The 14397-nt window shown below is 40.0% G+C and overlaps 2 protein-coding genes across 6 annotated transcripts in view; one reads left to right on the top strand and one right to left on the bottom strand.

Moving 5' to 3' along the window:
• The window catches only part of CENPP (centromere protein P), a 286574-nt gene that overhangs the window by 163656 nt on the left and 108521 nt on the right, over window positions 1-14397 (top strand). The window lies entirely within an intron of this gene.
• The window catches only part of ECM2 (extracellular matrix protein 2), a 44357-nt gene continuing 39577 nt past the window's right edge, over window positions 9618-14397 (bottom strand). For 3 of the 4 annotated variants that reach the window (XM_033236771.1, XM_033236770.1, XM_033236772.1), the window contains one exon: window positions 11366-12522. In XM_033236771.1, coding sequence (XP_033092662.1) covers window positions 12354-12522 — 169 coding nt within the window. In that variant the 3' untranslated portion in view covers window positions 11366-12353. Of the gene's footprint in view, window positions 9795-11365; window positions 12523-14397 lie in introns of those variants that run through there. The other variant, XM_033236773.1, reaches the window with a different exon arrangement.

The following is a 14397-nucleotide window of genomic DNA, read 5'->3' as shown; positions in this document are numbered from 1 at the left end:
CTTCTCCAGACTTTTTTTTTAAGCTTTTGGCACTGCTATAGGCATGTCAGGGAAACTGTGTATGAGGCTCCATGAACTGCTCCCTGGACTCAACATATGTGATATAACACAGCCACACATGCATGTCCAAGTAACACCCTCTTAGGATGCATACAACTTTCCCTTTTCAAGAGAATATTAGCTGTGGCCTCACTGACGTTTAGGGAGACTTAGAGCAGGGAAGATGCTATTCCCTGAAAAAAAATCATTATTTGTACTCCTTTTTCCACTCATCCCCAAGAGACTGCCCAATTCTGTATCAACTAAGACCTTCAAGAGACGACAGTTTTCTTTTTTTTTTTCTCTTTTTTTTTTTTTGAGATGGAGTCTCGCTCTGTCACCCAGGCTGGAGTGCAGTGGCACAATCTTGGCTCACTGCAAGCTCTGCCTCCCAGGTTCATGCCATTCTCCTGCCTCAGCCTCCCGAGTAGCTGGGACTGCAGGCGCCTGCCACCACACCCAGCTAATTTTTTGTTTTTTTAGTAGAGACGGTGTTTCATCGTGTTAGCTAGGATGATCTTGATCTTCTGACCTCGTGATCTGCCCGCCTCAACCTTCCAAAGTGCTGGGATTACAGGCGTGAGCCACCGCAGTCGGACTGAGAGGGCAGTTTTCTAACCTTAGTGGCAAGGACTCACTGTTGTAAGTGACCCTGATGGATCTTCCCAACTGTTGTAAAGATTTGGAGGCCAGTGAAGAGCTTTTCCAGTGGGTTAGAAGACTTGTTGTCTCCTGTCATCAAGAATCTGACCATCGTTTGTTCCCTTTCTCCAGAGAAATGGCACACATTGTGTTAGGCAAGGCAGCTAGTCCTAAAGAATACATTTGCCTCAGATGTGCACAGCAGCTAGCTATGTGTTCATCCTCCCCTCACTTAAATAAAGTACTCCTCCTTGGACCTCTAAGCTGACAGTTCCAGGCAGCTCGCTAGTCCCATTAGTGGACCTCAGTGTAGTTCAGGCCCCATCCTAGCCCTGTAGCACCTTAGGGAATGCCACCCTCCTGTTTGGTTTAGAATGCTCATATTCTCATTTATTCAAGTGTATTTTAGTTGCAGATGTATCTGTTAACTGGATGAATTGGGAACATCATGAAAATATGAACTGGATTTTTAAAATCTTTGTATCCAGAGCATCTAGTGTTTGCCTAAATTCCTTCAGAACACAGTCATAAACAGGAAGCCCTTGGGTCAAATTCAGTTTGTCCTGCACAGTGTTTTGTTTTTGAACTGTTTATTGAAGTGTATGTTACCAAAAAAAAAAAAAAAAAAACTTGAATGGTACAACTCAATTAATTTTTACAAAATGACCCTAATCAAGAAATCCCAGCCTCATACTCCATTCTCATGCATCCAGAATCCCTCCTCATACTCCTCAAGTCACAGCCTGAGTTCAGCACCATAGGTTATTTCTTAAAGTTTATATAAATGGAATCATACTGTGCATTCTCTTTTTGCATCTGGCTTTTTTCATTCAGTGACATGCTTTTGAGATCCATTCACGTCATTGTGATACACGGTAGTTCATTCTCATCACTGTGTAGTATTCTCATATATGAGTAAGCCACAAGTTGTTTATATATTCAACTAGATTAATTACCTTTTGGAGAGCTACTGTGAATGTTCCTCAGTCTGTCATTTGGGGGTCATATGCATATGTATTTTTGTTAGGTGAAATTGCTGTATTTAAAAATAAGATTTCAACTTCTCTTTAAAAATTAGGCTTTGCCAGTCCGTGATTTCTGGTTTTACATGGCAACTGTTGTCTCTGGGACATGTATTTTTCACTTCTATACTCACAGGATGTTGTCCACGTCACCCACCCAAGCCACTCCTCAGTCGAGTTGCCTGCGTGGCCTTTCTGGGTGCAGTTTTGCCACCCATATCTAGAGAGATAGGAGGCAGTTCCTGTAAGGTTGTGTTTCTAAAGATATGTTACAGCTACTTTTCCTTGATATTTTGCTTCGATCTTTGGCCAGAGGGCCTAGGGAAAGAAATAGGCCCTGGAATAAGATGCTGGGTTTAGGGTAGTATATTCAGCTTATTCACTGTGTTCTGCAGATAATGTAGAAGTGCAGGCCTCAGGCACAACCCTCCACCATCTTGGGGCTGTGGCATGGAAAGCTTTGCCTCACACTTGCCAGAAATGGTGCAGCAGGCACGAACATGCCTGAGTTTATCCCCACCCTTTTCCAGGTTATCATTCCAAACGAAGCAGTGTACCTCTTCTTCCCTCAAGTATTGTGAGGAGAAAAGCCTTCCATTTTTGTTTCCTAAAGGGGTCCTATGGAGGGGACCTAGTTCTTTTCTCCATGTTTGTTTGTTGTTGTTTTTATTGTTTTATTTTTGCCTCATTGAGCCTTGGTCTAAATAATGAAGAACTAGTTGCATTATAACAGCATTATTTAGGAATCACAAGTCATCTACATTATGTTGCAAACACAAAGATAAGTTACAAAACTGAAAAAGTAATATTCTCAATACTGACAGTTTATGAATAAAAATATTGATTGCCATAAAAGAAACTTTAATGCAAATTTATTTCCTTTGGTCTTATATATGCTAACAATTGTGAAAATAAAAATAAATTGCCTAATCTAAGCTGTCCTATGATTTCTCACACCCTTTCCAGAACTTCTTCTGGTCTAGACGTGGACAGCAGTGGTCAAAGTCCAAACACAAATAAGAACAGGGGAGGACCTTGAAACTGTCTCATGCAAATAAAAGATTGATTGATTGACAGAGTCTCACTCTGTCACCCAGGCTGGAGTGCAGTGGTACAATCATAGCTCAAACTCCTGGGCTCAAGAAGTCCCACCTCGGCCTCCCAAAGTGCTGAGATTCCAGGTGGGAACCACCTGCACACAGCCCAAATGAAAAGAATTGATAGGCGAGGCAGGAGCTGTAAGGAGCAGCATGTGTCAGGAGTATATTGTGGGGTATACACACACCTGCCAAAAAGTAGGCAGTTTGAATTTTCTGATGTTCTTTTGCCGGTCTCTGGTGTCCTTCACGTTCTAAATGAATTGGAATAGATTGTACAATGTTCTCTTATAGTAGTAGCTACAAGAAAGGCCGTCCACCCATCCATTCATTCAACAAATAGTGCAAGTGGTATGGAGAGAAGCAGGATGGGGGTGGGAGTGTCAGGGGTACCCTCCCTGTCAGGTGACAGTCACAAGACCTGAGGGCTGTGAGGGAGTTAGTCATGCCATACAAACACCCACTTTAAGAATGTTCTAGGCCACTGAATCCTAGGATGTAAATATGCATAACATAGGGATTTTTGTATAGTAGATGCTTTGAAAAGCTTCTGTGAAGGCATAAATGATTAAGATTTAATGGATTTTGATGTTCAAGTGTCCCTCATGGTGGACTAGGCACTTTGGTTTCTAATGAATTTACTTTGTACTGTAGGTTGTGACCCACGGGCAGTATTCAGCCTGCAGATTGTTTGGAGTGTACAGTATTTTTAAAAACCAGGAAATTTGATGTCAAAGTCCAAGTTTGCAATGTATTTTGAAAGATATGAGCTGGAAACACTGACCCTGACGTCCTGTGTAGCAGCAATTTGCTGAGCACGTAGGCCCTCCATGGTTCTCTGCTGCCCTGACCTCCTCTTACCCTCTCCTCACAGCTCTTCTGTTGCAGGGACTGGCTTCTGCTGTGTCATGTGGCTGAGCTCACTGTCGTCCTACTTGAAGTTTCTAGTTCTGAAAAATGAATTATAATAAATTGTCACTGAATGTTCATTCAGTTGAGTTTATGAAAAATGAAGGACTTATATAATTCTGTTTGTTATATTTTGCATGTATCAATTTTTTTTTTTTTTGACACAGAGTCTCATTCTGTCGCCCAGGCTGGAGTGCAGTGGCACAATCTCAGCTCACTGCAACCTCTGCCTCCTGAGTTTAAGCAATTCTCCTGCCTCAGCCTCCTGAGTAACTGGGATTACAGGTGCAGCTCACCACGCCTGGCTAATTTTTGTATTTTTAGTAGAGACGGGGTTTTGCCATGTTGGCCAGGCTGGTCTCGAGCTCCTGACCTCAGGTGATCCGCCCGCCTCGGCCTCCCAAAGTGCTGGGATTACAGGCGTGCGCCACCGCACTCAGCTGTGTCAAATATTTTTAACGAATGTTCCATCCTTCAACTAGTTAAGAACTGTTGCCCTAGAATAGATTTACAGTTTATAATGTATTTTTTATTCTGAGTGTCACAATACTAGTTAAATTCACTTTCCAAATGATTCACATATAAATTTGATATTTGTGAATGTAATTCCCAATTTAGGCAAAACAAATGAACCTTCAGCAGATTCCAACTTATAAAAAGATTTGCTTATATCAGTTGATAGTTTAATGTAAGTTTATTTGACCACAGTGATTCTGTTACTTAGAAACACACCAGGACATTTTAATAACATGATGTATTCCTTTTCTTTTCCAAACTAATACGTATTTAGTGTAATCACATGTTATTTTTAATACAGTCCTGCTTTCCCTTGCGTGGATTCACATTCTTCACATTTTATACAAAGGAAAAAATATGCTAGACTAAGTTTTAATTTTATCCACTTTCATATAGAAAAGGGAACATAACTTCACAGAAGAAATGGTCATGCCTTTATGATTTAGTTGTATCACCACTAAAGTTTACTTACTGAGTTTAGAACATTTATTCCTTTGCAAATAACAGTATGTGACAGACTGAACTCCAGCAGGGCTTACATTCTCAAATGCTCCTGTTCACCTTGTAATAAAAGACATGTCATAAGCTGAAGCCTTAAGACATGTAGAATCAAACACGGACTAATTCAGGATTACACAGTTTACAGGAGATTTTCCTCTTAAAACCTTTTACAAATGCCTTTGATTCTGTTGGACTAGTTTCAATTGAGCTGATGGTCATAGGGCCAGAAATGAATACGAAAGGAACAAACTTGCTAGGGAAGCCTCTGACCAAAGTTTGCTACGTGGGCTACAGATGGAAAGGCCTGGGTTTGCCAGTGCAGACTGTCTTGCTATACCGTTGGAGACTCATTCAGGGGTTTTTTCTAAGGGAAGAATTCATTTATAGGACAGGTTCATTGATTAGATACTTCTCTAGTTTGGCTGACTGTTTTAAATACAATTTTCCCCCTTTTTAGGTGTTATAAGTAATCACAGTGAATCACACAGATCAAACTTAATTTTCTTTCCTAGAGTCAGGATTTTTTTTTTTTTTTTTTAATCTTATGATGAGATGTCATTTACACTCTCTGAGTTCCAGTTTCCTCACCCTCTTGGCCCCCTCAGCCTGGAGATCCTGCTCAGATGTTCGTGTATACCGTGGTTCACTCTGTTCCGTGCCCTGGATGTGATCATACAGTAACACAGTAGAAAGGCAGTCAAACTCAGGTTTTGCTGTTAATTTCCCACCTACTCCTCAGGAAAGCCATGCTGTTGCCAAGGCTGCAGGGTCCCCACTGGACCCCCACTGGCCCACAGAGTCCAAGGGGTTTACTTCTGGCCCTCTGCAGAGCATGTGTGCAGAGCCCTGTCTTAGTATACTAGACCTTTTTCCACTGTATTTTCACCAATCTAAGAAATCAGTTATTTTAAATAATTAATATTCACCATACTCAGAGGCCTGGAAGCCTTGAGCAAGTTAAGTAACTTCGTGCTCACCAGTTTCCTGTAGTCTATCCCTGGAAACATTGACACTCACCTTTTTCATGTCTGCCCTATGCCCAGCACTTCCACAGGCTATCAACTTGTTTAGTCTTCCCATCAGCCCTGGGAGGCAGATGTTGTTTCCTGATTTTGTGCACGAAGAAACTAGAACTCTAAGTAACTTGGCCAGGTCCGTGGCTAGTACTGATTCTAGTTCAGAGCCAAGATACTCATTATTGTTTTTTTAACTACAAGAGAGGAATCTCCATGTTTCACAGACTTTGGGGGCTTAAGGCCCGTAATGGTCATTTGGTGTTAAGTTAGAGCTGGGCAGAAACTTCTTTTCATGGGTACTTTTAATATTTTTGAATTTTAAGTCTATCAAGGATCTGAATTTACATTCAAACATGGATAGATAAATAGTTCAGTCATCTGTCAGTCTGTAAATGTTTCTGCCATGAGGACATTTTCTATCCTTTTTTTAAAGAAGGGAAAGAGGTGGAATCAATATCATAAAGGGTTTTACTCCACCCTTTGAAGTTTCACTTCAACAGCAGAATTTGAGTATTTCATTCTTTTAAGTCAGCATCTTAGGAACATAGTAATTTATGGTATGTTTAAATGATGGCTTTGGAAGGCATAGTCAGTGTTGCTATTATGCAGAGCAATCAGATTGATTACTAAGTGTTACCAGTTGTCAAAGCGTAACTTAATTGTTTAAAAAATATACTTAGCTTTCTGAGGTCCTTGTCAGAAATATTAATAACATAAATGATTCCCTTTTAATTTTGTGACCCTATATAAATCTTTTTCTGCTCAGTTTCTAAGTTTTTCTGTGAAAATCCTTAGATTTTGCAGGTTCCTTTCTTTTTTATTTAGGAGTGATGTCAACTTTGGATAATATCAACTATTTGGGTAATATAACTCGTAAGCCGAGCCAGTTTTGACTGGGAGATGAAGGAGATGGAACTCTTTATTCAAGAGCCATTTTAGCACCTACTTTGCACAAAATTCAGGGGTTTAAGAAATGAGTTGTCTCTGTTCTGTTAAGTTTTACAGTGTTTTTGGAGAAACAAGCTATATCCCTCAACCCAGCTACTGTACAACACCCACATACACAGAGAAGTAATCAATACCTAACTAATAATTCCAGATAATCATTATGTAGGACGTAACTAATAACACTAAAGAGGTCATCACTGCAGACCTACCTAATAATACCAGGTCTGTCCTGGGCAGCGGCACAGGCGCTGAATGGCGGGGGTTTTGTGGGGCTGGGGGTCCTGAGGAACTGGGCTTTTAGGTGCAGCTCATCCTGTGCTTGGAAGCTGGCTCTGAAAGGTGAAAGGCTGAAGTCAGATGGAGACTGCAGTGAACTTGGCTTCTGTGTCCCTCCCTTGAAGCTGAGGATCGGCACCCATCAGAGATTGGCTCAACTGCCCTTCTCTTGTCAGGCCTCTTCTGGTGTACGTCCTTCCCTGTGCATTCAGCTTTGACCCCATACCTTCCCGTCTTTCCTGTCCTCTCCTTGTCTTGCCTGACCCCCATGGTGACACCCCAGGTTCAGCATTCTCTCACAGAGGGCCCCTTTCTCTCAACTTCTCAGCAGCTTTATGAGAATCAGAGCAGTTTCTTCTTTGGTCCCTTCTTTTCTGTCTATCCCTTATCCGGCAGGATAACTATCACTGAATTCCTTTTGGTGTCTCTCATATCTGTGCTGTGAAGGCCGTCACTCTCTTTCTAGATTTTTACAGTGGATAGTTCTTTTTCCTTTCTTAACTTATTTCTTCCATGGAACACTTCATGCTTCAGCATTTTTCGGTGGTACGCTGCATTTCTCATCGCCTTGACTCTGGTCTAACTCCTGACCTGAGGAGCCCTCCTCTTGCCCCTCCTTTCCTGCCATTACGGGGCTAGACTCCTGACCAGTGAGCCCAGATGTGAGCGCCTCCATCTCCTTGTCTCACTGATTCCCATTCCTGCCTCAAGGTCCTTTGATCTTTCTCCCCTGAACCACATGTATGTGTTGTGTGGTTTAGTGTTAATTATATCCTGTATTATAGCACAGTCATCTTTTGTTACTCCCCACCTAAATTAGTCAAATTAGAGAAAACATTTTTGCCTAAAGCACTATGCTTAACACAAATATGCTACCAAAAATTTGGGGTTTTCTCCTTTAGCTATATACCTGTAATTTGTGGCTTAAATTTTCATATACTTATACCGAGTCTAAAATAATCTTAAAACAAACATTGTCACAATTTGTTAACATTTCCAAGTCAGTTTAAAGATTTATAATACATATTATTAACCGTTACTGGAATAATTATGTGTGAATGGGAATAATCGTCTTGATGACTCCTGGAGGTGTCCATGACAACTAGAGGACACCGTGCATATTTCAACTGTACAACATTGTAGATAGTTTTTTTCTGTTTTAATGAAAGCAGTCATCTTAAGGAGTAATTAACTCTGACTTAATGAGAATGGCTTCTAAGGAGATGTACGTGGAGCCATTTGATGATGCCATTTGAAGGAGAGGTGGTTTTGAGTATCATCCTCCCCTCGTTAGCAACACCTGCCATACCACATGCCCTGTACCCGCCGGTTGAGCATCAGCCACTCAGGTTCGGACCTGTAATTAGGCAGCCTGCCACTCTTGGGTGCCCTAGACTTTCCATCCAAACTCTAAGGGAGAGACAGCTTGGTTCAGCAGGAGGAACACCAGCCTCAGAGTCAGAAGATGCAGGGGAAGTCCAGACTTAGCCACATATTCCCTGTTGTTCTCATGTGCCACCTGCCCTCGCTGAGCCCCAGCGTCATCACCTGACCTGCAAGGAGGTTGGTGAACTTGCAGCACGGTGCTCGTTCCTACAGAAGCTTGTCGACTAGCCATTTAAGGTGGCCCAGCAGTCTGCTCAGGGCTAATGTCACCCCATTGCACTGGTGCTCAGAAGGAAAAACAGGCAGCCTCTTCCTAAGGCCAAGCGTCTTCAGCCTGGATGCTCTGGGAATGTAGGTGGAGCTGGAGAAAGGGAAGAAAAGGCTGCATGTTCTTCATGGATTTTAAAACCTAGTGCGTCATTTAGATAGCACCTAGTTTGTTGATTGTAAGAAGAAAAGGGGGATGGGAGTCAACACTTTCTGATGAGAGCAAAGCTGCTTTGTTTGAAGAAAGAGGTCTGTTCACTTCCTTATCAGTGACATGAAACCCCAATGAACCTTGTCTGAAAACTACTGATCTGTTCCAAACATGTTATTTTATAATTGAATCAAATGAACCCCAAAGAAGTAAAATGACTGCATAATTATTGGAGAACAAGATGGGCTCCCAAGTCTCTTGGTTCCTGGTGTAGTTATTTCCTTATACCAGGTTCTGTATGTCTTTCACTAAATCATTTCTTTAGTGCTGCTTATAATATTTTTATTGATAATAAGCCAAATCTCAAAGTTATACTGTTCCTTGTATATATACACAAAGACAAGACACACCATTAATATTTTTAGATCATGGCTAGACCAGGACTTCTTTAGTGTATATGTGTGTTAGTAATTATAGTGTAATTTTTGAAGCCAAACAGAACATCTGTTTTTTAGTACATTATATTGTGAAGAGTGTTTGCTATAAGGACATTTATCACTTTTTTATGGAATTAAAACTTCCCATGCAGAACATCATGAAATTTCAGGGCTGAACAAGTTCCATGCTAGCCATATTTTAAAAATTATAAAATCAGTTGAAATAAGTACAACTTCCATGTAAGAAAAAAAGCTTCAATCGGTCATTCTGATTTTCATTTTTCTTTGGGATTCTGCTGCCAGAGCAGAGTTGAGAAGAGACATGCAGAGCAAGCCCACATTGTGCCTGCTGGGTCTGGCATGGGTCTGGATCTGCTGTTACTCCAGGCCATTGAGGGTGGCCGTAGTCTCCTGGCAGCCCTCAGGCCCCAGTGTGCTCATTGCATTGTCACCCATTTTTCTGACTGCACAGCACTTGCCTGCTTACTTAATTGTCTGCTTGATTTCCTGCTTATTGCCTCTACCAGAGAGGAAAGGCCCCATCTGCTCTGTTTGTCACTGTCTCTAGAACAGCATCTGAAACACAACTGAATAAAGTCAGACTAAGAAATGAATGAATGAGTGGTTCAGAATCTGTGTCTGTGTCATCCCAGGATGCTAGTTCTGCTGACTCACCTTATTCAGTTTGAGCCCCCTTTAATACTAATTTTGTTTACAGCTTAGATTGCCTTAAACCATTTATGTCAATGCGTTTATATTCATACATCAAGAAGTATTGCGCAAGGGTTCTTGTTAAATGGATGTGTAACCTTATCTTCTTGTTTTTACCTGTCTCTTAAATTCAACTTGGCCAATTTAAAATTAGTAATGCTCCTTCATTCCTAAACTGATTACAAAGCTCAACTTTTGTTCCATAAAATTCTGTTTTTCTTCCTAACAACCTGCTATGTCTTTGACCCTTCAGTCTAACAGTTATCTTCATACTATTATTGTTGTTCATGTTATAATCTCTGAATCCTGCCTATTAAGAAAGGGCTTAGATATTCCTCCATCCCTTTAACCTGCACGTTGTGCACATGTACCCTAGAACTTAAAGTATAATAATAATAATAATAATAATAAATAATAATAATAAAAAAAGAAAGGGCTTAGAAAGTAGGCTTAGAAGTAACATTATGGAATAAGTCTGGCCGGGTGCAGTGACTCACGCCTGTAATCCCAGCACTTTGGGAGGCCAAGGTGGGCTTATCACAAGGTCAAGAGATCGAGACCATCCTGGCCAACATGGTAAAACCTGTCTCTACTAAAAATACAAAAATTAGCTGGACGTGGTGGCACACACCTGTAGTCCCAGCTACTCGGGAGGCTGAAGCAGGAGAATCGCTTGAACACAGGAGGCAGAGGTTGCAGTAAGCCAAGATTGCACCACTGCACTCCAGCCTGGTGACAGAGCGAGACTCCATCTAAAAAAAAGAAAAGAAAAAGAAGTAACATTATGGAATAAGTCAAACTTTTCACACTCATGAAATTGAAAGTCACCCATGAAATTGTCAATTGTGGTTGGCTATGCTGGTTCCTTTCAGTTTTATATGAGATAATAACTGCATTCATACTTTCCAAAATGCTTTACATTCTTTTCTGGTTCTTATAATAGCTTTGTGAAGTGGGGATGGAAGGTTCCTAGAGTGGTGAAAGAGCTATTAAATGATTAAATAACTAAAGCTTAAAAAATTAGAGAAACCTATCCAATGAGGCCAACACTGGCACTTAAGTTCCTAGCCAAGACATAAAACCGAGAGTAACAAAAGAAGTCGCCCGGGCGCGGTGGCTCACGCCTGTAATCCCAGCACTTTGGGAGGCCGAGACGGGCGGATCACAAGGTCAGGAGATCGAGACCATGGTGAAACCCCGTCTCTACTAAAAATACAAAAAATTAGCCGGTCGTGGTGGCGGGCGCCTGTAGTCCCAGCTACTCAGGAGGCTGAGGCAGGAGAATGGCGTGAACCCGGGAGGCGGAGCTTGCAGTGAGCCGAGATAGCACCACTGCACTCCAGCCTGGGCCACAGAGCGAGACTCCATCTCAAAAAAAAAAAAAAAGAAGTCAACATAGTTTCTATATGTGTCTTATAAATTACTTTAGCAATACAAAGACAAAAGATCATTATGTTAAAAATTTTTAATATATGATTTTGGTAGGGCCAATACATAGTAAAGACATAGCTTTATGTTCAATTGAATGGAATAAAATGATATATTTCAGTAAATTAAGGCAAAGGAGATAGATGCTATGACCTGTGGTGCAAAAATGTATACATTAGATTTACCTTTACAAGGTTATAGTCAAGAATAATTAACTTGTATTTTAAGCAAACTCTACTGCTTTTCAAAAAATATTTTAATCTTGAGTAAAGAATGGTGAAGGTAATCTTAATATACTGTTTAACTTTAAAAAATAATTTTAGAATTATAGAAAAGTTTCAAAAATGTATAGAATTCATGCACACCCTTCTGCCAGCTTTCTTAATGTTAACAATGTACATAACCATAATATGATTTTCAAAACTGGAAATTAACATTACAGTAGTGTTTTCATTTTACACATGTAATTAATGAAAGAAATGAAAGCTACCCCAATACTTAGTTATATTTATACCAGTAATTATAGCCCAGGGCCTTACAAGAAATTAACAAATTGTTGTTTTAACAGAATAATAAACAACACTTATTCATAAATTCTGCCTGCTTTTTTTCTTGTCATTATGCTTCTTAATCTTGAACCAAAAGATACATAATTTTTAAAGGGACTTACAGAGTTCTCAGCTAACACCAGTACTCAAGTTGATTATAAAGGCTGTGTTTATTTTGTTCCAGACTCTTCTGGTCTAGCTCAGTATGCATAATATCCTATTCTAGTGAGATGGCCTCTTTCTAAAGGTGGGAAACTGAGAGATTTTACCTTATAAAACTCCTAGAGACTACGCCTTTTAGGTATATTTTGGTTGTTCATCTGTGTATTAGTGAATCAGATTGACTAGCATATAATGATACTGAGAATAACAGGAGGATTATGTCTCTCTTGTTAATGACAAATGCAGCTACTACAAATACATGAGTAAAGTTTATAAACAGTAAAGGAAAACTTGGAATTACTTGACATTTTGTGGTTTAAGAACAATACTTGAATATGATCTTATGCATGAAAATGTGTAAGATGGTATTTCTCTAATTTTAATGTAATTGTTTTCAAGATGAAGATGTTCCAGATTTGAGTCATCATCCTCTTCAGCATTGCAAATTTCTTCTGGAAGAATGTTCCTAAGGAAAAATAGACATGCAAGTCACACATGGTCCAAGTAATAATCTGCCTTCATTTAGGAGTTAAGTTTAACATTTGTTAAAAAACTTATTTTGTTCTTAAAATAAAGTTGGATCCTTATATTATAGACCAGAATAAATTCCAACTACGTCAAAGATCCAAATGTGAAAGATGAAGCCATAAAAGCACTAGAACAGACCGTGGTCACACCCTCTGACTCGGGAGATTCTTCCTATATGTGATTTGAAAACCAGAAGCACTGAATGAAATGATTTAAAATTTACTGCAGGTTTTAAAAAGAAAGTGCAAAGTTAAGCAACATGACAAAGGAGAGAGTAACTTATATCACAGATACAAAGGCTTCCTAAGAATCTAGGAGGAAAATGGAAAATGCTCAATTTCATTCATAAGAAAAATGTAAATTGAAACTTTACTGGCATACCACTTTTTATTTATGAAGTTTGCAAAAAAAAAATCCAGAAGCTCATTAACATAGTCTAATAGTGAGCCTGGACCGATCAAATACCACTGAAGGGAATGCAAAATGGTGCACCCCTTCTGGAGAGGAATTTGGCGGTATCTAGCAAAATTACATATGCACTTTATCCTTTGCACTCTGCATTCCCACTGCTAGGATTTTATCCCAAAGTTAAACTGGAAAAAAACAAAATGACATTTATACAAACTTATCTTTTGTGGCATTATTTTTAGCAGTAAGAGTGGAAACAAATGTCTATTAATAACGAACTGATTGAATAAAATATAGAATATCTGCATAATATTCAGTTGTAAAAAGGAATGAAGAAGTTCTCTACATACTGATGTGGAGTGATATACTGATACTTTTAAAAAGCAAAGGGTAGGCTGGGCGTGGTGGCTCACACCTGTCTTCCCAGCACTTTGGGAGGCCGAGGCGGGTGGATCACTTGAGGTCAGGAGTTCAAGACCAACCAGACTAACATGGAGAAACCCTGTCTCTACTGAAAATACAAAATTAGCCGGGCATCGTGGCATATGCCTGTAATCCCAGCTACTTGGGAGGCTGAGGCAAGAGAATTGCTTGAACCCGGGAGGTGGAGGTTGCAGTGAGCCAAGATCACGCCATTGCACTCCAGCCTGGGCAACAAGAGCAAAACTCTGTCTCAAAAAAAAAAAGAAAAGAAAAGAAAGAAAAAAGCAAATGGTAGAAAAAATACACATACCCCATAAGGTTTTTTTTTTTAATGTCATTTTCTTATATCTTATATTTCTTTTTTTATATATATACTTTAAGTTCTAGACCCCTCCAAATCTCATGTTGAAATGTGATCCCCAGTGTTGGAGGTGGTGCTTAATGGAAGGTGTTTGGGTCATGGGGCAGATCACTCATTAATAGATACATATCCTCTCTAGGATCAGGGGAGTGAGTGAGTTCTTGTTCTATTAATTCCCATAAGCACCTAGCACCTCCCCATTCTTTTTTGCCTCCTCTCTTACCATGTAATCTCTACACACTCCATCTCCCCTTCCACCATGAGTGGAAGCAGCCTGAAGGCCCTCACCAGATGCAGATGCCAGTGCCGTGCTGCTTGCACCGCCTGAAGAGCCATAAGCGAAATAAACCTTTTCTCTTTATAAATTACCCAGCCTTGGGCATTACTTTATAGCATCAGAACTGGACTAAGGCATAGAGAGAGAGAAAACTGCCCTTTTGTGTGATAATTTGTATAATAATTATGGATAGGGATGGGGAAATATGTATATGTATGTAGGCTTATGTTTGCAAAAATAAATACTGGAAGGATAAACTAGAAATTTAAAATTTTAAACTATGGGAAGGATCATACAGTGTACGACAGACAATCACAGAAGTAAGACTTCTCTTAATTCAACTT

This window comes from Trachypithecus francoisi, unplaced genomic scaffold, assembly GCF_009764315.1.
Source record: "Trachypithecus francoisi isolate TF-2019V2 unplaced genomic scaffold, Tfra_2.0 Lachesis_group16, whole genome shotgun sequence".
Lineage (NCBI taxonomy): Eukaryota > Metazoa > Chordata > Mammalia > Primates > Cercopithecidae > Trachypithecus > Trachypithecus francoisi.
Note: the sequence above shows the minus strand (reverse complement) of the source record. Positions and strands in the feature narration are given on the sequence as shown.